Genomic DNA, 27,510 nt, shown 5'->3' with positions numbered 1-27,510 from the left:
TCTGCCTGTGCCTCTGCCTCTCTCTCTCTCTCTCTCTGTGTCTCTATGAATAAATAAATAAAATCATTTAAAAAAAACAAATACAATTCCACCTCACCTCCTCAGACCACTGCATTATTTTATTAGACTGCTCCATAAATTATGTTTCCTCTCCTAGTCTCCAAATATGCAATTTTGCAATGATAAGTTTTCAGTGTCTAGGGTTTCTTTGGCCTTATGTTCAGAAATCTGTGTAGGTAGCAATAAAAGGCAGCCAGCTCTGGGTGGCAGAAATCAACTATTTCTCAAGCACATGGATGAGGGGCAGAACATAAGAAATGCTACTTTAAGATTAGATGCCCCTTTTCAATTGCTCAAAATACGTTCTTTTTATTTTTTAAAGATTTATTTATGTATATATTTTTAGAGAAAGAGTGAGCAGGGGGAGGGACAGAGGGAGAGAGAGAGAGAGAGAGAGAGAGAAAGGGAGAAAAGCAGACTCTCTGCTGAGTGCAGAGCCCAATGTGGGGCTCAATCTCATGACTCTGGGATCATGACCTGAGCCAAAATCAAGAGTGGGATGCCCAACTGAATGAGCCTCGTAGGCACATCCAAAATATGTTGTTTTTAGTGCAATATATATTATATATAAAGTTTTTTTTATCTATTTACTCATAAGAGACACAGAGAGGCAGAGACATAGGCAGAGGGAGAAGCAGGTTCCCTGCGGGGAGCCTGATGCAGGACTCGATCCTGGGACCTCGGGATCATGCCCTGAGCCCAGAGCAGATGCTCAACTGCTGAGCCACCCAGGTGCCCCTAAAGTGCAATATATTTTGAGAGGTTTAGGGATTTGTTCTTGGCTTCATTTAGGGGGTATGTGGGGTAATGTTTTAAAGCTTCCCTCTCTCTGGGATTGGTCTTCCCCCAGACCTTTGAATGACTGTCTCCTTAACATCACTGCAGTCTCAGCTCAAATCTCACTTCCTCAGAGAAGCTTTCCTCAGTCACTCTACCAAAAGTGGCTCCACCAATTTTCTTTTACCTTATTGTCTCATTTAATTTTCTTTGTAGCATTTAAAACTCCCTAAAATTATATGAAGTAATTTTTTTTGTTTAAATATTCATTTTCTGTCCATCCCCACTAGTATGTAAGCTCTATGAGGGCAGGGACATACAGCTACTATGTACCTGGTACATGATAACTACTCAATAATACTTGTTGAATAAATGAATGAATATGTATTAACTATTATTGTTATCAATGGATTCAGGTCTAGAAGACTCCAGTCCCATTGACACAACCAGTAGGCTGCACAGTGGGGTCAGTCATTTTGATGAAGGTTGTGTTCTGTCTGCACTGGCCTGACTCTCACAGCGCCCCCTTCAAGGCTGCCTAGGCAACATGCACATGGCTCTTCTCTCAACATCATAGGTAACTTCCATGATTTTTCCAGCAACACATTGCTTGTGAGCTAGCCTAGAAGGAAGAAATTTGCTTTTCGTGTGATGAAAATAAGTACTGGTTGGTGAAGCATTTGAGAATCAAAAGTCAGATGAGAGCCTGGAGTTCAGAGGCCAGGGCACAAGAACCAGAATATGGCAAGTCAGACTTAACACAGGATCTGAATTTCCAGGAGAGTCTTTTTTTTCTATTTATTTATTCATGAGAGACACAGAGAGAGGCAGAGACATAGGCAAAGGGAGAGAGAGAAGCAGGCTCCCCTCAGGGAGCCCGATGTGGGATTCGATCCCTGAACTCCAGGATCACACCCTGAGCCAAAGGCAGAGCTTAACCACTGAGCCATCCAGGTGTCTCTCCAGGAGAGTCTAAAAGTCAGGGCCAGGCAATACAGTGCATTACAGAGCCAGGAAGAAGGTCAAAACTGGGAGAGATATGGTGCTCAGGAGTCTGCTTCTACCAAGAGGGCACAACCAGGGCATGGTAGTGTACACTTAAAATCAGGGCAGGTGGGAGGCCAATAGTGGCACAAGCAGCTAGGCAATAGCTGAAGAGCAGAAGCCAAGGCGAGTGTGGTTCAGAAAAACAGAAAGGAGCTGCAGCAAATAGGAATGGAATGACCTCGAATATAGAAAACATTCAGTAAGGATTTGTTCATTGCATGACAGATAACAAGGCCACAAACCAGGACAAGTGATATGTTGGCAAGGTCTCCCTTCATTGGTTGTTTTTCCAGAATCGAGGATGTTACACTCCTCCACCCCCATCCTCATAAATAATGAAAATTGCAACGGTTAATGCTTGAGTGTAGAGCTTACTACTACTAGCTGTTCCAATGACTTATAGAAAGATTCCCTAAAAGTGAAAGTCTAGGCATTTAAAATCTTCCCTCAACTGTGGTGATATTCTAGTCAGGGAGATCCTATATGTATAATTGTACAAGAGAGGGGGACAAAAGGTGGAAAGATTGCTCCTCAGTTTTCATAACTCATACTGAGAATGCCTTCAATATAGCACACAAAATGTCAGAATATGGCCTGGCCACTAGGAGAAGCTGGCTTGTTGAAAGGCACACCCAGGTTAAATGGGTGACTGACATATGGGGTAGATAAGAGCATTCTAGTAATACATCAGTAGGAAGCCCTGTGGCTTCTAGGCTCAGCTGAATTTACAGGGAAAGGGCCGCTCTCTAGAGCATTATAGACCTGGTGGCCAGGTCCATAATAAAATCATCACAGATCACAGGGATGGAAAGGGATGTTGACCAAACCCCAGAATCCTAATGCCAAAAGAATATCTTTTTAGTTTTAAAGGATATGATTTTAAAGAAAATAATCCATTTTTTATTTAGCAGAGAGTAAACAAACATAGGGAACTTGCTAGCTCAAGAAGGGGCACAAAGTGAGGCTACAAAGATTGAAGAAGACTTGATATTAAATATATGAAAGACAAATCTGTCCCAGCTGGTTAAGGGGAAAACTTGAGCATGTTGAGAGCCATTCACAAATAGATCACAAAGCTAAGAGGGGCACAGTGGAACAAAGATAGGAACTATAGTCCTCTGGACACTTTCTGAAAGTCTCACCTATGAGATAAAGAGTTCATCTTATAAAGGTAGAAGGACTATGGAGAGGGCTTACCCCTCTGGACTTAATTCAGACAAGTGAAGAATTGGAGTGTAAACTGGAATAGAAAGGCTCATCGGGTAAAAGCAGTAATGTCATCCTGTATTTCGCAGGGCCATTCTGCAGTTTCCTGGACTTGCAATTTCTTATTCCATCACGCATTTCATAAGCTTCTAACTCTGGGTGGAATGCTCCTGCCATGCTCTCAACTTCTAACCTCCACTTTCATCCCATCTTCTTCTCTGCCCACCTCTTGTTTATTCCTGCCCTGCCTCCTTCCCTAAAAGGTTGGGTTAGATGCTCCTCTTTTGTTCTCCCATAGCACCTTAGCCTGATTCTATAAACATATGTATCGCACTCTGAAACAGTAAAAGAGAGTGTCTAAGAGCCAACTTTAGACTCCTCCCCTTATTAACCATTTGACTTTGGAAAACTTAAATAGCCTTTAAACGTCAAGTTTCCTCATCTCTAAAATAGTTTATTGGAAGGATAAATACTAATTGCTAACATTTATTGTGTTCTTATTATGTGCCAGGCACTATGCTAAGTGCTTTGCATGTCCTGTAATGTTGGATTCTCAGAATAATCCTGTGAAATAGTTACACTTATTTTTTTTTTTCAGATGAGAAACTAAAGCACCCAGTGGTCACACTGGGAGAGAGTGGCAAAAGCAGGATTTGCACAAGACTCTTCTCATCCTGGAGCCCACATGCTTAACTAACCACTTTTCTCTATTACATAAGATACTGCATATAATGCACTCGGCACAGTGTTTGGCATAAGCATTAAAAATGGCAGCTATTTTAATTATTTACTCATGTTCTTCATTAGACAATGAACCTCTAAAGGATAAGGATGCCATCTTAGTATCCTCATTGGCTGGCATGTAGCAGTTGCTGAATACATGTTCGTTGAATAAATCTGGTTTTTTAAAAATTTTATTTATTTATTCATGAGAGACAGAGAGAGAGAGAGAGAGAGAGAGAGGCAGAGACACAGGCAGAGGGAGAAGCAGGCTCATGCAGGGAGCCTGACGTGGGACTCGATCCCAAACCCTGGGATCATGACCTGAGTCAAAGGCAGACGCTCAACCGCTGAGCCATCCAGGCATCCCTCATTGAATAAATCTGTTAAAGATGATGGGAGAAGCACACACCTAAGTAAAGTATAGATAATTGGTACCGTCCTGTGATAAGAGGAGCAGGAAGGCTATGCACTTAAAATAGGGGAAAAAAGCAGGAGACAATCAATAACAATCTTTAATAATCTGGCCAGAACATAAAGAACCTTTGATAGAGACTGAGTTTGTTGTATTCATGTAACTAAGCTTGGAAAATATAGGCTGAATGCTGGGTAGAGAAATCACCACTGATTAAGTGGGAATAGCCACAAACGAATGGAGTTAGTCTATAAGGAGGTCCCAAGTGACCTGCTAGGTCATGGCTCTGTCCAATATTTTTGCATGTATTCATGATGCTTGCAACTTTACACAACAAATTTTATGTAGCTTTATAAAACTGGTCTTATACCTACATCCCTGGATAAAAGCACAGCCTACAGGTTATATGTCTGCATTGAAATCCTGACTCTGACATTTACCATCTATGTGATTGGAGGCAGCCTGGGTAACTGCTTTGTACCCTAATGTCCCTATCTGTAAAATGGGTAATAATAATAATGCCTACCTCATAGCATGGTTGTGAGGATTAAATGATTTAATTCATGTATAGTTCATTTTGTCCTGGTGCCTAGACCTAACTCAGTAAATATTAGATACTTTTATGATTATTGTTAACCTTTACATTTCTTTTTTTTTAAGATTTTATTTATTCATGAGAGACACAGAGAGAGAGGCAGACACACAGGCAGAGGGAGAAGCAGGCTTCATGCAGGAAGCCCGGTGTGGGACTCGATCCCCGGTCTCCAGGATCACACCCCGGGCTGAAGGTGGCGCTAAACCACTGAGCCACCCGGGCTGCCCAACCTTTACATTTCTTTATTGTCTTTACAGATTGCCAACCATATGCAAATCTAGTTACATATTTGCAATCATAGTGTATATAATTTTTGTGTTTTTAAAATATTTTGTTTATTTATTCATGAGAGACATAGAGACATAGGGAGAGGGAGAAGCAGGTTCTTCGCAGGGAGCCCGATGTGGGACTTGATCCCCGGACCCAGGATCACACCCTGAACCAAAGGCAGATGCTCAACCACTGAGCCACCCAGGCATCCCTAATTTTTGTGTTTTTAAGAATTACACATTTCGGGTATGGTGCTTTTTGTGTCTATATAGAATATTTCCGTGTTATCATTTTGATAGCTGCCCAATATTCCACCCAGTGAATATCAAGCCCATCTGACATTTTTATCAATGCTTTGGATAAGAATAGATGGCAAGCTTCTAAGATTTTTCAGATGACACAAGACTGGGATGGATAGTTAATAGATGGGATGACAGGATCAAGATTCAGAAAGATTTCAACAGCATGAAGCAATGGGCTGGAACTAACGAGATGAAATTTAATAGGGATCAATGTAGAGCTTTGCTCTTGGGCCAAGTGCCCAAATTCAGGATGAGGGATGTAGGAGAAATGCCAAGGATTTTCTCTGACAGCAAGCTAAAAGTGGATCAGCAGAGTGACACTGTGCTAAATGCTTTGCATGTGTTGTAATATATGATTCTCAGATCTTCAGTATGGCCAGATACTTCAGCCATATGAGGGGGACAGTGCAGAAGTAAGTATTCTAGAATAGAGGACAGGGTGGGCATGTCGAACATCATTATGTCTTAGGCCTCTGTGGTAGGTGCAAGGCTTACTAAAGTGGAGGGATCTCTGTCTGGTGGGTGAAAGAGACAACAATGACTAACATACAACAAGTTATATTGTCATGGAGATGTGCTTAGAATGTCATGCAAACAAACACAGAAGGAGCCTGTAACAGAGTAGAGTTAGAATGGGTAGGAAGAGACTTAAAAGAGCAGATAATTTTTCAGCAGAGGCTTGAAAGATGGGTGAGAGTTTGCTAGGCTGGCCAGGTGGAGATGGGCATTCCAAGCAGGCAGAGGGAATGGTGTGGGATGTGTTAAGGCCCATAGGGCCAAGATGCTCTCCTGTAGTTGGGAAGAACAAGATGTTGCCTATGGGGAAGAGGAGTGAGAGGCTGGAGACGTCGGTCCAGCTTACCAACACCCTATGTGCTATGGTAAAGAAGCGGATTTTACACTGGAGATGATTCCAATATCTGGCAGGCATGAAGCTGGGTGGTAACAAGATGAGACTGGTATTTAGAAAGAAACTTCTGTGAGGCAGGTGGGAAATTTTTTCTGGCTGGTGTCCCTTAATAAGATGAGGAATTAAAGGGGAAATAGGTTTGGGATGGGGATATGTAGATAATGGAATTTAGTTGTGAACATTTTGTGTTTGAGAGGCCTGTGACACAGACATGTGCATTCAGGAGGCATCTGGAATCGAGAGCTGGAACCTCAGAAACAGACATAAGACACAAGTTAGCTTCTTGCCACTTCCACTATTTTCTCTCACAAGTCCCATGCCTGCAGAATGCTAATGCATTCCCAATTGCTTCTCTCAATAGTAAATGAAGGCCAGGTGTGCCCAGGGTAGAATACTAGACTTAAAACGTGCAATAGTACTGTCCTATGGTTGTCAGCAAGGACAATGGGGTCCTCCTGAACAGTGCACCTAGGAAAAATATCTTTTTTTTTTAAGCCAAAGAATAGCAACGGCATCTCTGGAGAATCGGAAGGAAAAGGATGACAATAAGCCAATGGCATAGTTTATGTCAGGTATGTAAATGAGCTTGCTTTTTCTTTCTCTTAAAAGTTGAGGTTTTCTGATATTCTGACCCAAAGGGGTGTGTTTTAGCAGGTCTTAATAAATGCCTCAGTTGAGGTATTTAAGAGAAAACATAAAGCTGAGTCAGACCTCTATGGGGGAGAAAAAAAATCAACACTTAGAGGAAAAGTTGAGGTAACAACTTTCTTTATTCCTGACACCCCAAGGTATAATTTTGTGTACACCAGGTGCCCATTCTTGTCAATTAATTGTCCCTGCTGGGCAAGTGATGGGAACAAAATGTTAGTTGGCAACAGAGGTGTTAATAATGACTATACAAACTTGCAGGAAGGCATTTCATAAACTTCTTCAGCAGAGTTTACATGAAAGGATAACTGGCAGGGGACCTGGCCTCCTGGAAAGTACCTCGTATTCAGGTGTTCAGTTCTGTTGAACACTTTGATGTGAACAAATGCAGTCTCCTGGTGCTCAAGCTACTACAGATTTTACTCTTTATCCTGAAAACAGGTTGATATGAATTCTGCCTCTAGAGTAATGCAGGAGAGGTAGCAGGGCCTAGTCAAGAGGCACTAGCAAGGTAACCAGTTGCCTGGTTGACTTAACCAAAAAACCCCAAGACCTTCTCATCAACCCATTTGGCCTCTTTTTCCTCTCACATGAGTCTTATTTCCTTTATTTCCAATATTTTTTCCTGAGTTCTGGGAAGAGAGGCAGGGAGTGGGACCTAGTGCAGGGGGTGGGTGCTGTAAAATGGGCAATAGAGTGAGCCAAAAATTTTCAAACTCTGTTCATTGGTACGTCATCCTGGCCAATACATTTTGTGTAATCTCTCCCTACATCATAGATTCACAGTGAAACATCTCTGAGAAGGCCTTCAGTGAAGAAATCTTTTAAAATTTGTCCTAGCATTTCCAAAAGTCGTTGGATCATAGATCCTGTCTTTATGTCTCTTAAACATCCCTGTGAACTGTGTTTATTTGTAACCCATTTTAGGAAATGCAGCTAGAAACAAATAATAGGGGTAGACTACCTAGCACTGGTTTTTCCCCCTCCTCTCTATTGGTACAACATGAGGATGAGCAGAAACTCTTTTTCCCCTAGCCTTTGTTATTGAACACATTTCTAGAATGTCTGAGTTCACTGAACTGCCTTCACTTATAGGGTTAAGGGGGAAAAATGTACCTTAGTTTAATGACTCAAACCCTCTCATGACCTTGGGGTCAGTGCTGTGAATACCAGGGATGAGTGGCACTATCCAGAATTAGAGGATTGAAATGGACAAGTTATAGGTCATTGAGTCTAGGGTAAGCCCAGGACCTCTCTTGGATTCTAACAAATTTCCTTTCCTGTACTTATTTTCTTCTTGTTTGTTTCCCCTAATGGTGGTTTGTCAGAAAATAAAAGCCATTTTTGAGGCTTGAAGGTCCTAAAGTAGTAGATGTTGAGTTTACAAAGACAAGGTACAGGAATTCTATGTGGGGACACCTGGGTGGCTCAGCGGTTTAGCACCTGCCTTTGGCCCCAGGGCGTGATCCTGGAGTCCTGGGATTGAGTCCCACATCAGGCTCCCTGCGGGGAGCCTGCTTCTCCCTCTGCCTGTGTCTCTGCCTCTCTCTCTCTCCCTCTCTCATGAATAAATAAGTAAAATCTTAAAAAAAAAAAACGGAATTCCATGTGTCTGAAGGCAGTGGACTAATGGACAGTCTCATGAGTTGTCTCCTTGGGTCCCAAGTGGGAAAAGGAGACATTTCTCATCAGTGCTAGATGCCCTTTGGCCCACTTGAAACCTTACATTAATCCCAGAAGGTGAACTGATTCTAATTTTGCCTTCAGCCTATCCCCTCTCTAGCTTACTCCTATGAAAGGGGGTGCAGTTTTCAATGGGAGGTGCTCACAGGCTTTTATTGTAAGCCCAGTCTATGCTCTACTTAGGGCTATGGCATGGAGAATTTGTCCCTATGAGCACTCCAACTTCTATTCCACACTGTGTGGACTCAGGCAATCTTACTGGTTCTTATGAAGCATGCCCAATTAACATTGCTTGAAGGGTGGATTTGCATACCTTCTGTCTTACAATACTAGGTAGGAGAGACACTCTTCAATCAGATATAATGTTCATCCCCACAATGCAATTGGATAAAACAGATGCAACCAACTTTACATAAAGGCTACTCAAACATACCAGTTTTCCTACAAACTTTTACCTTAATTCTATCGACTCTTTTGATTCTACCTCTAGTCTGTATTAGGATTTCTTTTTTTAAAAGATTTTATTTATTTATTCATGAGAGACACAGAGAGAGAGGCAGAGACATAGCCCAAGATAGAAGCAGGCTCCCTGTGGGTGTCCCGATCCTGGGACACCAGGATCCTGACCTGAGCCAAAGGCAGATGCTCAACCATAGAGCCACCCAGGTGCCCTTCTAATAGGATTTCACTGATAGTTTTATAATACCAGGTAGGGGAAATTTTCCCCAGCCAGACTATAATATCCATTCCCATAAAAATGTTTAGGTAAAGGAGACAAAATATTTTTACATAAAGCCTGCTCAGGGATCCCTGGGTGGCGCAGCGGTTTGGCGCTTGCCTTTGGCCCAGGGTGCGATCCGGGAGACCCGGGATCAAATCCCACGTCGGGCTCCCCGTGCATGGAGCCTGCTTCTCCCTCTGCCTTTGTCTCTGCCTGCCTCTCTCTCTCTCTCTCTCTCTGTGACTATCATAAATAAATAAAAATTAAAAAAAATAAACCCTGCTCAAACATTCTACCTTTCATGATCGTGTCAACTCTTACATTTTTAGTTTATTATTTCTTTTTAAGTAAGCTCTACACCCAACATGGGGCCTGAGCTCATGACATTGAGATCAAGAGTCACATGCTGTATCAACTGACCTAGCCAGGCATCCCTACCCTTTTATTTTTGTATTTTCTCAATCTAATTGTGGTCTGAATCAGGGCATCACCAATGGGTTTTGATACCACAGTTATGAGGATTTCTGTATTCATGAGTCCTGGCAAAGTCTCTTTTCCACCCTCTGGCCATTTTACCCACTCTTGTGCAGAAGGCATTGGGTCCCCAGACAGAGTTTGAGCCAAGGAACCCTGGCTTTTTTGTTAATCTTTAATTTCATTAATCTGCCCAAACACTGCCCCAAATGATTGCTGGTCAAGTTTCTCATCATAATTTTTGCCTGCTGGCTGTTTAAAGTTGTCCAAACTAGGATAAATAGAGTAGACTTGTTTGGGGCCCTTTAATGTTGGGGGACCAGCACGGGGTCCCTTTGGTCCTCCCAACCTTTGACAGTGCTGTATTAAAATCTTTACTTTAACCTGATCAATGTCTGTTTTATTAATCTCTTTTCTTAACAACCATCTAAAGATTTCCATTCTGTGGGATGAGTCCTGGGACTCCTCTGTTTCCTCTTTGTTTTGCTCCTTTCAAGATTAGCTTTATTCACCTTATTCCTTAATAACTGTTTAAAAGCTTCCACCTTTGTGGCCTCTTCCTATTCTATTGTTAATTAGCCTAATGTTTTCATTAATATCCATGAGAGAAAGCTGAGACTTCAAATTGGCAAAGGCTTCCCAGAGTGTTTTTTGGTTTTGGAGCAGTAAGGTTATATGGGGTGGGCTGTATGAAGGAGGCCCCCTAACCCCATGACCTGGGTAATGGGCATATTCAGCAGGCAAATATCTTAGTCATCTTAAAGCCAGTTCCATGTAGCTTGCATATGAAGCATGTCAGTGGTTTCCTCTGGGGTATTCCACTTGGCATTGATATGTGAAGTTGACAAGTCCCCCCGCCCAGGTTAAACAGACCCTACAGTGGCTTTTATCCAGTTAACTGGGTTGGTCATTCCCTTAGGAGTAACCTCCTGTGTATATGGATCACATATAGTCATCTGTGATTGTTCAGTCATGAGCCATGGGTCTTGTATTAACCCAATTATTACCATCCACTCCACAGTATTCAAGACCAGAGACACAGCTCCTAAATTAGTTATTCTCATAATCTGCTATAGTAATGGTTCTTCAGGAAGCTGATGACACTGATGCACAAAATGAAAACAATTCTTTTTACACTATACTCTCTGGTTTCAATAATTTCTTGATTTTGCCCTCCCTCACATTGACTACCTTCTTGGTGATCAGAGGTCTGAGAGGGACCTTCTGTTATCCCTGTACAATTTTTACCTTGGGGGGTGGCTTTGAGTCTAGTGGCCCAAATTCAGACTGACCCAAATCTGAGCTTGGTTTAGCATCAAGGCCCAACCCAGCACTTCCTTTTTACTTTCATTTTAGCTATTATGGATAATAACCAAGGGATTGTGTATTTAGCGTAGTTCTTATTATTTTGCATTTCCTTATATATCCAATGAGCTAACTCCTCAAGAGTTGGGTTTACTACTAAAGTGGTTCAGAATAAGGCTCCCCAAAGTATGCCATTTTGGCATGTGAATTGCTTTGAACTGAAGGCAATCAAGACCAGAGGGCTCAGGAGAAATTTTTGCCCCTCCTTTAACTACCTAGAAGAATTCAAATTGGAAAATTTTCTCCAAATGAGAGTTTTTACCAGAGACAAATTTTATTTAAGTGACCCATCTGTATGGCAGGGCAAACACCTAATTGCCAAACATCTGCTTTTCTTGTTCTGTGAATTACCCTTTGAAGCCCCAGGCCTATAGCCCATTCCTTAGCTCAGGTTGGCATATATATCTCATTTTACTTTTCTGTCTTTGAACCTTTCATATATGTGGGGTTCCCATACATATGAAATTAAATTTGATTTTCTCCTGTTAATCTGTCTCTTGTCAATTTAATTCTTAGACCAGCTGGAAGAACCTTTGAAGGGTAGAAGAAAAATATTCACCCCCAACACTACCATTTCTAAATTCCGTTGTTAATTTTTACTTTTAGTAATAGATCACAGTGCAGCTGCAGTTGCATACTGTGGGTAGCCACCCAGGGATCAAAGGTTCATCATCCCCTGCCCTCCTCTCCTTTCTCTTCCTAAACCACAAGTTTCCATGAGTCAGGGCTCTTTCAGCAAATTCCATTTTTCTGATGCCAACTAACGGCTTCTGAACCCAACATGTAGATATGGGGAGGATTTTCCCCAACACCACCAATTCTCCAACACCAGCTGGGTGTCCTGTAATTCAACCCAATTCTGACACTACAGGGAGATAGTGTTAGATTCTGTGGATTAAGGGCTCTGTCCCCAGAAGACTACTCCCTTTCCCCCACTTAAGATGTCAGTCGAAAGTTCAGGTTGTTACCTGTTCTGACTGATGGGTTATAGATCAGGGCTTCCCACAACCTTCTATTTGGGTTAAATTAATTTCCTAGAGTAGCTTACAGAACTCAGAGAAACATTTCACTTACTAGATTATTGGTTTATCATAAAAGGCTATAACTCAGGAACAGCCATATGGAAGAGATGCATAGAACAAAGTACGGAGGAAAGGTGCAGATCTTCCATGCTTTCTCCAGGCTCACCATTGTCCCCAAATCTCCATGTGTTCATCATTCTGGAAGCTCTCCAAAACCTATCCTTTTGGATTTATGTGGAAGCTTCATTGCATAGTCATGATTGATTAGACCCATTGGCCACTGGAGATTAAACTTAATGTTCAGCTCCTCTCCTCTCCCTGGTGGTTGAGGGTTGGGACTGAATGTTTCAACCTTTCAGTCACATGGTTGATTCCCCTGGCAACCAGCCTCCATCCTTAGGTGGGGGCCCAAAAGTCACCTCCTTAACACAGCAAAAGACACCTTCCCACAAATTCCTCTAAAAATATGAGAAGCTACCAAAACCATTCAGAATTAACTCTATAGATGAGTTCCTGGGAGCCCATTTGTGTGCTTGTCTCTTTCCTCCCTCACCTAATTGTTTCCTCTCTTAGTCTTCTATACTGAGCGAAGGACCTCCCTCCACTTCAGACCCTTTGGGTTGATCCATAAGTGAGTTTTGTGGGCACTGCCAAGAAACAGTGACGAAGTTGTGGATTAAAATAGAGCAAAGAAAAAGCAGAAAAAGGCAAAAGAGAGAGAGGGGGTCTTACGTGGAGAAGGCATTATTCTGTTTCTCACATCGGATTCCCTTGCAGTTGTTTGGCTCATCGATTGCTCTGGTCTCATAATAAAAGTATAGCTGGTTCAATCCGTTGGCAAAAGCTAGCAGTACCAGGCAGTAGATAAAGAGGAATTTGAGGATATCGAGCAGCATGCGCCCCAAAGAGATCTGCAGAGGCCCTAAGTGGGAGTTGGCTGTGAACAGGGATATGAGGCGCAACGAACTTAAAATGTTGGATATTGCAAAGAGTGCTTCTGCAATCAGAGTCGGGTGCCACATTTCCCATTCTTCCCTTGGACGAGAACCATTATACTGAAAGAAATAAGTGCACAAGATGAGAGGTACAGTGGGCATTCATAAAACTTTTTGCTTTTTTCTCCTAATACCCAAATAAAGCCACCAAAGTAAGCATCAAGCATGCATTTATACAACAGGCCCTGCGTATGACACTATTTGTCTCCCCTCCCCATCCAATCGATATATGATGCTAATAACTCTTTTCCTCCCACTCACATCCAAATATATTCCCTGCATAAACACAGAGAAAAATGAATTTTGGAGCAATAATATGGAGCAACCACCTGTGGTTTATCAACAGACATTTTCTGTGAGTTTACCAGATTGTTCGGGAGTGTCACTGGAATAGAGCCATTGGTATACCCAAGGTAGTGGGGGCAAATTACTCTGGTTCCTAATGAGATTTCAAATCATATTTACCTCTCCAAACCCCCATTTTCTTCAGAGCATCACAGGCAACTTGTAGTTTCTGAATGATAAAGGATAGGTTCGGCCACCTCAGTGCGCAATGTTTATCCTGACTTCCTCGCTGACTTGCAGTTTGGGGCTGCTAGAGCAACCTTAGAGGGTCATTCAGTTTTCTGCTGAATTTTAGCAGTCTGCAATGTATTTTATATTATTACAGATAGTATGTCAACCTTCCAGGTAGTGAATTTAGTACTGCTCCACATGGTGGTGTACGCATATATTTATAATTCCTTTGACAGCCCTACAAGTTCAAATGTCCTTCTAGTACAAATGAAGAACCAGGGGGTTGAAGGAGGGGAAGAACCAGTATTTCCGGGATTGGTTGTCCATTTCTCAGCCCCATCCTGGACTTCCCACTCCTGGAACATTGGGAGTAGTCTTATAGAAAGATGGCTTCATTGTGAGACCGTAGGTCTGACTTGGGCTTTGTCAACTTAAAATGGCCTGTATCTCTCAATTTCACCATAGAATGAGGATAATATCTACTCCTATCCATTGCACAGGTTTGTGATTATGTATCCATATGTGAGAAAGCGTGTACTCCATAAGGAGAGATGTTATGGAAATATAAGAATTTGCTTATTACCTTCCCCAAGACAGAAGTAGATTTTGCCTGGAATTCAATTTGAAGCATATTGCCTTGAGTGCTCATCTAAATATCACAATTTCTTAGGACTAAATGTAAACAACTTTTCTGAGAAAATGTTGCATTGGGGGCCAAATTATATTGTTAGCATTTCTAAGATGTGCTTCAGTTCCAACAACTGACAAAACTGGTGTTGTTAAAATCATTTGTGTGTATCCAATGCTCTTCACTGTCAGAGGAGTTGGGAGAAGCCTTGCCACACTTGTGCTTCTGTTTCAGATGAACTTTAGGTGACTAATACGTTTTTTATGCTCTTGGCCAAATCCTGTATCTCGACACTTTTCCTTCCAAAAACAACAATAAGAACACCCCACATTGGCTGCATTGCTGTGAGGGGTGGGTATTTTCATGCCTGTTTTATAAATGGAGGAACTGAAATCCAGATAGGCAGAGTGACTTGCTTAAGATCACACAGCAAGTTGGTAGCAGAGCCAGGACTAAAACTGAGATTTCTATATAGTCAGTCTGGTATTATCTCCATTAAATGTTCAAATGATAGTTGATATCACAGCACATATGTTAGATAGGTCTTTAAAAGTTTTGAGCACTATGCAAGAGATGGAGACTGCTGATAATGAAGTAGACATATGTTTTAAAGCTAGGAATTATCAACTGGAACATGCACAGCTCACAATTCAGGATTTTCTCCTTCCATAATCACAACTGTAAGCACAGGGAAGTCTGCTGTCCATGGGACAGTGAGTCTGGATGTGCAGAATATTCAGAAGTGTGAAACATGATTCTTATGGCAAATCTATGTTTTGCATCTATACCTTTGGAGGAAGATATATAGAATATGAGATCAGGGAACAAACTTGAGGCTCATTTTGCATCAAGTTCAGCAAACTTTTTCTGTCAAGGGCAGATAGTAGATATTTTTGGCTTGGTGGGTATATGGTCCCTGTCACAACTACTCGGTTCTTCCTTGTAGAACTAACAGGGAATAAGTGAACAAATGGGTATGGCAGCAGGCCAAATTTGGCCTGCAGACTGTAGTTTGATGACTTCTGGTCTAACACAGGTGGCTTGCAAATTGTGTTCCTTGAAGCCTGAAGGTTCAGTAGAGGCATCTGGTAGCCTCTCTGGAAGCCAAAGAGGAGGCCTAGAAGATTGATTCCATAACCCAGATTCAATCTTTGAGCTCTTTAATGTGTTGAAATTCCTAATAAGTTTTAACTTCAAGATATGGTTTCATGGGAAAAATTAAAAGGCTGACAGCCACTAATCTAGTCTAGTCTGCTTATTTTTTAGAGGCAGATTCTCAGGCTCAGGGAGGTAGAAGAATCAACTGTGGTAATCTAGCTTGGGTCAGAGCAAGGATTGCATTCAGGTTTCCTGATTCTTGAGTTAGTGATACTAGGAGGCAAGTGATTTTTCTTATATTCTTTGAGATGAAATACAGATTGAAAATTGGCCTCCATGTATTTCAAAGGGGTATAAATCGCACTCTGTCGACTCAGAAGCAAAATATGAAGAAGGCCAGCCTAATTTAGGGATATAATAATAATAAGGATAGAGTGAGAAATTGTGTCTTCAGCCAAGTACTAGCTGAAGAAAGGACCACAACTCAATGAGTGTCAAAGTTCACATTTAGTTTGAACATATGAAAGTAAGGTGATGGTGGGATAAATCTAGCTGGTAGTACCCTAGAAGACAAAAAGGTAATTATTCTCCATTTGTAGGATTATCTGGGGGGCACTAAGGGCCAGACTTATATGTATTTGTCCTTTTGAGTACTTTGGTATGTACCTTTTGGTTTCTGTTGTTGCAGACCATGTGCAGTGGAGTATATATATTGTTGACTATTATTTTTGCTCTAATAAAGGATCTTCTGTAAGGCCAGCTTACCCCATGGCATTTCTGTACTGCTTTAGTACAACAGTGATCTGAAATGTTTCAAGGGAGTCCGGGGACCAGCTCTTGTGGCTTCGCTTCATAGAGGTTGTCTTAACCTACTTGGAGAAGTTCATCTCAGACTAGTGTGTCTCTGTGGATGAGCGGACCAGACTGACCATTTGAAATTTCTCATTGCAAATCCAAATCTGCATGTGGCATGTCTTGCTTCATAAATTCTCCTTTTTTTTTTTAGAAGAACTCCAACTCTTTGGCAAATGTATCCTTTGGGTTGTTTATCAGTTGAGGGGCATTTACTCAGCTTAATATAGCTGATTTATCCATCCACTACATGATGGGGAAATTCTAGCTCCTTGGAATCCTTGCCAGTGAAATTGGATAGGTTATAAAATTAGCTAATGTTGGGAATCTATAGACACATGTTTATATCCTTAAGAGTAAATCCTTTTCTTGATCATTTATTCTAAACTTTCCTTTTTAAGCAAAACCCACCAATTTCTAGATTGATAATCTATTGTCCCTCTTGTGTATAAATACAACTTCCAAAGGAAGAGGTTTTTTTTTTTTTTTAAAGGCAAACAGTGTTACTTAGTCCACAGAGTTCCAGAATCACGTGGATTTCATCCAGGCACATTAACAAGAGAGATTCAAACATTTTCCTTACCAGCTTTTTCTTGTAAGGAAGTTGTAAGTATGTGTTAAACGATCACCACAAGGATAAGGCATACTCTTAGGCTTCTTTCAAAAATGTTTCATGACTGCATTCAATATTCATGCTCCACATAACTAACTCCCAAGGTCTTCAAATTTATGCAATATGCATATTATGGATATAAAAATAAGTTGTTAGAGATTTGGGGGACAGCCATATTCCCATTCTAAAACTCCTTAATGTGGGAGTTAGTGCCAAAAAGCATGACTGACTAGACAATCTTGGAGACTGGATTGTCAGCTTTTCCTCATGCTGGAGAAGTTCAACTCAGGGTAGAAGGAACCAGCCATTCTATCATCTAATGAGCACCAAATCTGAACTCAGAGCCTGGGACTACCCAATGTGAGATGTTGGCCATGAGGCTATTTTTTTTTTTTCAGGATAATTTAGGTTGTACATTGTGTGGAAAAACATTACGGTAGTGTGTATGTGTACACATTATCTAAATTGGTAGAGAGGCATAGGTTGAGTGATACTCAAAAAGATAGATTTATAACATCTTGAATAGTCATCTTTGTGCTGGAAGTAATGACGGAGGCAGAGATGATTAAAGATATCTGTCCTCTGCAGTGAAGTTTCTAAGGTTCTACTACCTGTCATATAAAGAACACTTGAGGGAAGAGTGAATAGTTAGCTTTGAGAAGAGTCAACTCAGAAAGTTAGGGAGAGATGGTTTTACATTGGAAGCACTATTCAGGAAAAGGAACAGCTTTGTTGTTTGACCCCACTGGGAAGGATTATTAATGGATGTGTCCCAGGGAAAATAATATCAGAAAAACACAAAGTGGCACTTTTTAATGAAGTGACAAGGTTTGAGAGAGGCTTTTGGAGATTGTGAATTCAGTGTGTTTTCTGTCCCTGACTTATGGAAGCATCTGTGGACCATCTTCTTGGCAAGGATATTATAATAGAGAGGATTTAAATACTGAATGGGTGGATGGGTGGCTAAAGACCCTTCTACTGTCAGAGTTTAAGAAGCTAAAAATTCATTTGTAAATTGTTCTGTTCTTCACTTAGGTGGAAACTACTTATAATCTATTGAAAGAGTGCCTGTTTGTATGGTACTTTCCCGCATGGATTGAACTGTTGACAGCACTTTTCCCCTAAATTCTTCTTGCTCCCTGTGCTAAAGCTTAATGTAACCCAAATAAATTGCCTAAAAAATGGCAGATATTCCAAGTTACCTTGACATAGGCCACAATCTTCAAGGAAATAGTTGCCAGGTAGAGTGAGTTCATTGCAAAATCCATCAGGTTCCACCAGTCATGGATATATTCAGTAAATCCACCATCCCACATTTCCTTAATCTCCCCCCAAATGAAACCTGAGGAATGGAGGCAAGATGTTTATTTCTAGACAGGGTCAGAATAGTCATCATAGTCATCACAGTAGGATTCCCTTGAGTAAAGATAGGCAGAAACAATGAATGAATTGAGATCACTGGAGTGAAGGCTCCAGAGATGGTAATAATAATGTAGCTCATTTTCTTTCCTGTGTCACCGCTCAGTTATGGACTTGCCAATCCTGATAGGCATTACCTGAAGATGCTCATATGTTATACTTTTCTGGGTGCTACTCACGTTTTAGCATTGTTATTATAGTTCTTGGAATGCTGTTACAATTTTGGGTGCCTGATTCTACCCCCTTCCAATTTTGAAGTAGGAAATTTATTAATTTCATTAATAAATTAATGAGGTCAGTATTATCATATAGTCGTTAGTTTCTACCATGTGCTAAAACTCAGTAAGTTTTGAGGTGAGCTAGCTAACCACCAACCAAATTACTGGATGTTGAGGCTGAAGCTAGGCAATGAGGCCCAAAATAATTTAGAATCCTCTTTTCTCTTTTCTCCTCTCATTGTGTGTGGAGTTTTGTGGAATTCTGCCTGATGGCGTAGATGTTTCTTGAATCTTGGAATTAGGAGACAGTAAAAGGTGTGACTGTGGTCTAAGGCAGTGCTTTCTAGACTTTAAAGTGCATGCCAATCACCTGGGGATCATGTTGGAATGGATTCTGATTCCCTAGCTCCACAGTGGGACTTGAAATTCTGTCTAACAAGTTCCCAAGTGATGATGCTGACATTGCTGATTTGGGAATTACAGTTCGAGTAGCAAGGATTTGGGGGATAGCAGTGCATTGGAGGGTCCAATGCAATCTAACCATGCTTGGAGACTACTGGTAAAGTTACTTTTACCATGAATTGTGTGAATTTCCCAGGTTCCCCTCCTGATTGTGGAATTAGTACCCATATAGGATGTGAACCCCGAATAAGCACTGGGATTGTGTGAAGTAGCTACAAGAAAGCAATAGGTTCAAGTGCTCTTGAGTTATAGGAAGTGCATTGAATAGACTGATTGACACTTGCTCTGCCTGTCTTATCCAAAATCCATTCTGATTGATACTTGGCTTTCCTTTTAAACCAATTGACAATCTCCTGTCCTTGAAGATGTTAGGTTAGCAGAATTAAGCCCTGGGTTCACTGCCAATCTCACTGTGAGCCATCTAATATTAAGTGACCAGGATCTAGGGAAGAAGGAACCACATTTTTGAGACTCCCAACAAAGGGCTTCCCCACTGCACAAAGAGATGATGTCCTAATTCAGGGCCAGTCTTTCTGCCTGTTCCAGCATCTTCTTCAAACAGGAGCAGCAGGCAATCTGGCCATAGAGCCTACTTTCTTTGACTCACCGAGAACCCAAGGCAATATCATCCATTCCACCACAGTTGGGGGAGGCCCCTGTACATGAAGGTCTGTCCTGACGATGTGTTGAGAAGCCAGGAGAAGCATGAAGAGGAAGGTCAGATATGATGCTGTGTGGCAGATAAACTTGATAAAGGGTTTCTTGATGAAAAGCCCAAGGTTGCTCCTGGGTGAGATCAGATAAGCTATGGACAGCATGGGAAACAGGAACCCAATGGTCATGCAGGTTAGAAGCTTGACTACCCAGTGTTTCCGTCGCCATCCAGGGAAGCCGTCATACCACAGAGTGGCAAGTAATTGTTGGCAATTAGGCTGAGCAACAAACTGGGAAAAGAAGAGAACAAATTAGGCATCTTGGATGTCCAGGGGGAAGTCTACATTCATAATACATCTCCTAGTTTACAGCCAGCTGCATGGCCAATCCCCAGAAAGGGCCTGTTTTCCAGGTTTCCATGAATGGATCTAACCCCAGGGACAGCTCTATGTGTCAAGCTATGAGACTGGCTTTTCCTTAGAGATATTTGTTTCATATATTAAGCAAAATCACTCTGTTGGGTTTGTGCTTTAGCATGCTTCCCTATTCTTCCTCCCATAATCTTAGAGAAATGGTTCCTGAACCTTGGCTCTCCATTAGAATCATACAGTGAACATTAAAAGATTCAGATTTCTGGGTCACAAATTGGGCATCTCTGGGGAGTAGAGCCTGGGCAGTTATTTTATGAAGTTTCACTGGGAATATCCATATCTATTAGCGGAGAATCATGGGGATATTTCCTTTCTTTCTTTCTTTCTTTCTTTCTTTCTTTCTTTCTTTCTTTCTTTCTTTCTTTCTTCTTTCTTTCTTTCTTTCTTTTTTCTTTCTTTCTTTCTTTCTTTCTTCTTTCTTTCTCTTTCTTTCTTTCTTTCTTTCTTTCTTTCTTTCTTTCTTTCTTCTTTCTTTCTTTCTTTCTTTCTTTCTCTTTTCTTCTTTCTTTCTTTTTTTTTACTTTTACTTGTTCCCCGAGCTTACCTGAGGTCAACAAATGTGTGCTGTGTTTGGGCAAACACAAACTGGCACGGAATATGCTCATGCCTGTGGCTATGGTTTAGAATGCAAATGAGCTCCCTGCTTGTTTTGTCTTTTTTTTTTACCCTTTGGTTTTGAGCACCTCTTGGTTGGCTCACAGTGAATGAGCTTACTATTTTGCCATCTATTAACACCCTCTCAACTCTAGACATGCAGAGGAGGGGAAAATATTTAGGGGCCCAAATTACAATGCTGTGTACTAACCCAGCTGGGATTTTACTTAAAGGTAATCTACAAAGTGTCAATGATTAATAGTTAAGGAATCATCAGCATTGCAAGTCATCATCAAGTTTCTACTCCCTGTAAGCAACTCAATAGGGAGCTCAACAGTCAGCCATGATTTTAAATACTGCCTATATTTCCCAGCTTCCCATGGGAAAGGTTAAACAGAGCTGTAACATATAGCTTACTAGGACAAAGGAAATAAAATTCTTTCATCATTTACCCAACACCCGAGGTAGACTAGCCCAACTTTACTGTTAGTATATATGTGAAGGTGACTAGCTTCCCACCAAAGCCATTCTGTTCTTCCTTGAGCACACAGTGGGACAGACTACACCTTCTAGTCTCCCTTGCAGTGAGATGTGGCCACGTGACTAGGTTCCTAATAATGGGACTGCAGAGAAAAGATGAGTGGTACTTCCTGGCCTGGTCTGTAGAGGTATCCCATGTGTGTTCCTCCATGTTCTCTCCTGCTTCTGGCTGACTGGGATGTGGTAACCCAGGATGACCTAGGATTTTCTGTCAGCTCTTATCCATCAAGGACCATATAGAGGAGAACTATCCTGCTGATAACTGCCTTGGAATGTTACATGACTGAGAGGATTCTAGTGTGTTTGAGCCATTGTATATTTGGGAGTCTAGACTACCCCAAAGCTGTTTACTCTTATGAAACTATCAAAAATAAGCTGTCGGGATCCCTGGGTGGCGCAGTGGTTTGGCGCCTGCCTTTGGCCCAGGGCGAGATCCTGGAGACTCGGGATCGAGTCCCACGTGAGGCTCCTGGTACATGGAGCCTGCTTCTCCCTCTGCCTGTGTCTCTGCCTCTCTCTCTCTCTCTGTGTGACTATCATAAATAAATTAAAAAAAATAAGCTGTCAATTTTTTTATCACGTCATCTCATCTTTTTCAAAGATGCTTATGATCCCCAACATGCCCTATGTCACATAGAAGACACAATCTTATAGTCCCTTACTACTACTTTTCTTGGCATTTCAGTCTATGCCAGAGGCTAGGATAAAAATTTCCTTAAAAAAGTATAGAAAATTAGAAGGGTTAAGCAAGACGTTTGGATGCAGTGGGAAGAGCACTGGGAATGCACAGTCTAGTGAGGGAGAAAGATATATAAAAAGATGGTTATAAAACAGTATAATAAGGGCTTAAAATTAAAATGGATAAGAACAAAGCATAATGGGAGCACAATGGAGAACAAATCTGGACTGCTCAGCCAAGGCTCCCTAGTGGAGGCAATACCTGAGTGGAGCAGTACATGATGTGTAGAATTTGGTTAAGTAGAGGGGAAGAGAGGAGAAGGGAGTGAACAGCCAAAGCAGAAGGAATGACATAACTAAAGGCATCAAGGTTAAAAAAGAACATGACTTGTATGAGGAACTAGAGCAGTCTGCCGTGGCTACAGCTTGAAATGCAAAGCCATAAATGGCAGGATATGGGGCTGGGGAGGTAGACAGGTGTTACAGAAGATTAAAATGATAACCTTTGGCTCCTGCAAATAGTATGATTCATCTTAAGAGAGATAGGGAGCCATAAGTGATATGTTTATGTGTGTGAGTGTGTGTGTGTTTGTGTGTGTTCAGAGTAGTAGAGTAAGTAGTTGAGACTCTCCATTAGAGACTCTGGAGCTAGATCGCCATGGTTCTCTTTGTTCTTCAGTGTTTTTGTCTGAAGAATCGAGATGACAACAGCATCTACCGGCTAGTGTTGGTGTGAGAATTAAGATCACTTATGGGGTGCTTGGGTGGCTCAGTCGACTGAGCTTCTGACTCCTGATTTTGGCTTGGATCCTGATCTCCGGGTTGTGGGACTGAGCCCCAAGTTGGGATCTACACTTGGTGGGGAGTCTACTTGATATTCTTTCTCCCTCTCCATCTACCCTGCCCCAACTCACTCTCTAAAATAAATAAATCTTGAAAAAAAAGATCACTTACTACATATTAAGTATTTAGAACTGTGCTTAGCACATAGTAAGGGATCATTCAATTTTAGATGCAAATATTACTATGCATGCAATAGGATCAGACTTAGACATTAGAAAGATCCTTCTGGGGATTGAGTGGGAGATGAATGGAGGGTAGAAAGCAGGAAAAACTTGAAGCAGGAAGACTGGTTAGAAATCTGGTATACAATGATTACAATGTGGACTAAGGTAATGGCAGTGGAAATGGAAAGCTGAATTCAGATGTAAAATGCAGTGAGGAGGTGGAAGGAAGTAATAGATGTGGATTGACTATAAAGGGGAGGGAGGCTTCTCTTTTGGGTGAATTGGTAGCTATTAGTGTCATCATCAACCAAGAGTGGGAACACTGAAGCTGGAACAGGTAGGTTTATGGAAATGCATGCAGAGTTAGATTTGTCTGTGCAACACTGAGTGGAGATATCTGGACTGATGTACTGATGTCCTACAGCAGGAGTTGACAAACTTTTTAAAAAATATATTTTATTTATTTGAGGAGAGAGAAAGAGAGAGAGAGAGAGAGAGAGAGAAGAGAAAATGAGCAGGGGAGAGGGACAAGCAGACTCCCTGCTGAGCAGGGAGCCCAATGCTGGGCTCAATGCAGGGCTCAATCCCAGGACTCCAGAATCATGACCTGAGCTGAAGGCAGATGTGTAACCAACTGAGTCATCCAGGAGCCCTGACAAACTTTTTCTGTAAAAGGCCAAATAGTAAATATGTGGGCCTTTGCAGTCAATAGAATTCCTGTAGAAACTACTCAACTGTTTTAGTGGCAACTCAGCCATAGAAAATCTGTAAATATGTAAATGAATGGGTGTGGCTATGTGTGTGCCAATAACACTTTATTTTTTTTAGATTTATTTGCTTATTTGAGATAGAGCAAGAGAGCAGTGGGAGGGGCAGAGGGAGAGGGAGAGGGAGAGGGAGAAGAAGAGTGAGAATCTCAAGCAGACTCCCTGCTGAACACAGAGTCCAATATGGGGCTATATATCTCACAACACTGAGATCACAACCTGAGCCAAAATCAAGAGTCAACTGACTGTGCAACCCAGGCACCCTTTTGTCATAGTTTGCCAATCCCTGTACTATGACATTGCTCCATGATGCTGCCAGGACCAAGTAAATATTTGGACCACGTCAGTTGACCTCCTGCAACTTCCCCTTGTGTATCCCCAAGAATTATGACTCCAGAAATCACTTTCCCTTAGGCAAAAGTGCAGAGGTGAAGCTTCTCTTAATAATAGATATTACCATCTAACCTCTATCTTCATTGCCTCTGCTCTGATTTTCAATTAGGCTGAAATTGGTAATTTTACAAAGTTTGGTTGGTTTTTTATTTTTTATTTTCTGTTTTTAAATCTGACAAGAGTAGTGTAGGGTGGTGTGGATTCTGGCAGAACAAACTGCAATTACAGTATTATAAAGGAGGTTTTTATTAAGCCACCATGTAGTATCAAAGCCCAAAACATCTGTGAGCCTTGAAAGCACAATCCCGATTCCTGTTTGCATACTGAAATTCAAATTTGACAGGTTACTTAATCAATCTCTACTCAATTTCCAGAATGCCTCAGGAGAGATTGCAGGAAAAACAGAGGAGTGTGTGTTGTATGCTTGATTGTGCTAAGGGCCGAACTGTACGGCGACTAGAACAGTAATTTTTAATTTTGATGGAGTCCAATTTGTGTTTTATGTTGTTGCTTGTGCTGTTGCTGCCATATCTAAAAATCCATCACTCTATCCAAGGTCACAAAGGTCTTTACCTAGGTTTTCTTCTCTGGATTTGATATCTTTAGCTCTTATGTTTATGTATTTAATCTATTTTGAATTAACTTTTGCATATTGTGTGAGAAAGGGGTCCAACTTCATTCATTTGCATGTGGATATCTACTTGTACCAGCACACTTTTTTTTTTTTTTAAAAAAGCTTACTATTTCCCCCATTATATTCTTCTTCTGGCATCCTTGTTGAAAATCAACTAACCATTAATATCAGGGTTTACTTTTGGCTCTTTATTCCATTTATCAATAAGTCTATCCTTATTCCTGATTTTAAGGGAAAAGCTTTCAGTTGGTCTTCATTAAGTGTGATATTAGCTATGGCTTTCTCTTAGATGGCTTTCATCATGTTAAGGAAGTTTTTTTTTTTTAAGATTTTATTTATTCATGAGAGAGAGAGAGAGACAGACAGAAGCAGGTTCTATGTATGCAGGGAGTCTGGCATGGGACTTGATCCCGGGTCTCCAGGATCAGGCCCTAGGTTCAAGGTGGCGCTAAACCACTGAGCCACTCGGGCTGCCCAGGTTAAGGAAGTTCTAATCTGTTTTCTGAGCGTTTTTTTTTTTTAAATCACAAAAGGATGTTGAATTATGTCAAATACTTTTCCTATGTCAATTGAAATGATTATGTGTGTTTTTCTCCCTTCCATGGATATAATGTAATACATTGATTTTGTTATGTTAATCACTCCTGTACTACTGGGATGAACTCCACTAGGTCATGATGTACAATCCTTTCTATATATTTCTGGATTCAGATTTTTTTTGTTTAAGCCTATATTGTTTGCCTCAACAACTATCCACTGTTTCAGGTGGCTGTGATGCAAAACAATTGCTGCTGAATTTTCCAACAAATTCCCTTAGGGAAAGGGCTGTTGGTCCTGAGTAAGATCACATAAACATGAGTTCTGTAAATGGAGCTTTTCCGGGGAGTTGCCAGACAGGTCATATAATGACAATTTTCTGGGGACAGGTCTTTTAGGGGAGCGCCAAACCCAATCTTTTCCTTTCCAATGGCTGCCAAGCTGTTGCTTTTCACAGTTGCTGTGGTTCCAAGTCTATTGATTTTCAAGACTACTTGGGACTGGGTAAAAGGAGAGAGGAATAGGCAAGTTAAAATACCACAAAACTTGCTGTTCTTACCAAGATTCAGCTGTTTTTCTTGAATACATGTTCCTCTGGTTGGTGCAAAATTTTGGTTAATTTTCAGAGTTGTGAAATGTTTATTTGGAATATTTTTCCTATGCCTTGTTGCTTTTTTCGAGTGGATTTTCAGCAGTCCCTACTCCACCATTCTGGAAGTGTATTCCCTTCGCGACTTTTTAACTTTTTGTGGGAGGTGATGTTGTATTTGGGTTGTTGGATTGTGGAAAAGGATAGAGTCCTTTCCCAAATTCCTCCCCAGGGGGCTTCAAACAAAACAAAACAAAACAAAACAAAACAAAACAACAAAACAAGGTTTGAGCAGTATGAGAGCTTCTTAAAAGCTGGAAGACTGGGTCTTGGTCAAGGACTAGGAGCATATCTTAGTTTCCATTATATTCCCAGCATTTTGCTAAGCACCTGGCACAAGGCAAACACTGGATAAATATTTGTTAAATGAGTGATTGAATAAATAGGTATGTGATAGATGAGCCCTGGTGGAATGCTGTCTTTCCAAAGCTTTCTTTCCTTAGGGTATACGGGGAGTGATGTATGGTAGTTAAGACAAAGCTCCTAGAAATTGAAATTAGGAACTATTCTTGGGGCACCTGGGTGACTCAGTAAGTTAAGTGTCTGCCTTCTGCTCAGGGTCCTGGGATGGAGCCCTGCATCAGGCTCTCCACTCAGCGGGGAGTCTGCTTCTCCCTCTGTCTCTGCCCCTGCTTGTGCTCTCTCTCTTTCTCTTTCAAATAAATAAAACCTTAAAAAAAAGAAATTAGCAACTACTCTTAACGTAGATTAATTACTATATATTGAGCTCTTACAATGTACCAAACATTGTATCAGATTTTCACATGCATCACCCCAAAGCAACCCTAAAGGCTGATATTAGCATTATACACTTTTCACAGATGATGGAACTAAGCCCAAGATCACATTTGTGGTATGTGGTGGGGCCAGAAGTGGAGCCCTGGTGTGGCTGACTCTAAAGACCAAGCCCTTAAACACTGCACTCTGGCAATCCATATATGGTATGAGTTGGGGCCTGCAGAAAGCTGAATTTCCCAGTATTGTCCCCACTGGCCTGGCCACAGTGATTGAAATGTTCCTATCACTTGTTGCTTTGGGTCAAGGTGTTGAAATTATATTCATGTTTTTACGGGGTGCCTGGGTGGCTCAGTCAGTTAACCATCTGCCTTTGAGTCACGTCCTGATCTCAGGATCCTGGGATCAAGCCCCATGTTGTAGGGCTGCTCAGCGGGGAGTCTACTTTTCCTTCTCCTCCACCTCTCCTCCTTGCTCATGCTCTCTCTCTCAAATAAGTAAAATCTTTAAAAAAAATTAACTGTTGGGATGCCTTGGTGGTTCAGTGGTTGAGTGTCTGCCTTCCGCTCAGGGTGTGATCCTGGGTTCCTGGGATCAAATCCTGACTCTCCCATCGGGCTCCCCACAGGGAGCCTGCTTCTCTCTCTTCCTATGTCTCTGCCTCTCTTTGTGTCTCTCATGAATAAATAAATAAAATCTTAAAAAAACTAACATTTAAGGTTTAGTTAATAGTTTCATATGTTACCACTTCCTAAAAACATGAATATAATTTCTTTTTCTTTAAATATTTTATTTAAGAGAGAACACGAGCAGAGGAGAGCCAGAAGGGAGAGGCAGTCAGAGGCAGAGGAAGAAGCAGACTCCCTGCTAAGCAG

The 27,510-nt window shown here is 41.3% G+C and overlaps 1 protein-coding gene across 1 annotated transcript in view; it reads right to left on the bottom strand.

Moving 5' to 3' along the window:
• The window catches only part of TRPC5 (transient receptor potential cation channel subfamily C member 5), a 173,262-nt gene that overhangs the window by 39,852 nt on the left and 105,900 nt on the right, over positions 1-27,510 (bottom strand). The window contains exons 4-6 of the mRNA XM_072817756.1: positions 19,624-19,960; positions 18,120-18,259; positions 12,948-13,270 (exon numbers count right to left, since the gene is read on the bottom strand). Of these exons, the coding sequence (XP_072673857.1) occupies positions 12,948-13,270; positions 18,120-18,259; positions 19,624-19,960 (800 nt within the window). The remainder of the gene's footprint in view (positions 1-12,947; positions 13,271-18,119; positions 18,260-19,623; positions 19,961-27,510) is intronic.

The sequence above is a fragment of the Canis lupus genome, chromosome X, assembly GCF_048164855.1.
Source record: "Canis lupus baileyi chromosome X, mCanLup2.hap1, whole genome shotgun sequence".
Taxonomy (NCBI): domain Eukaryota; kingdom Metazoa; phylum Chordata; class Mammalia; order Carnivora; family Canidae; genus Canis; species Canis lupus.
Note: the sequence above shows the minus strand (reverse complement) of the source record. Positions and strands in the feature narration are given on the sequence as shown.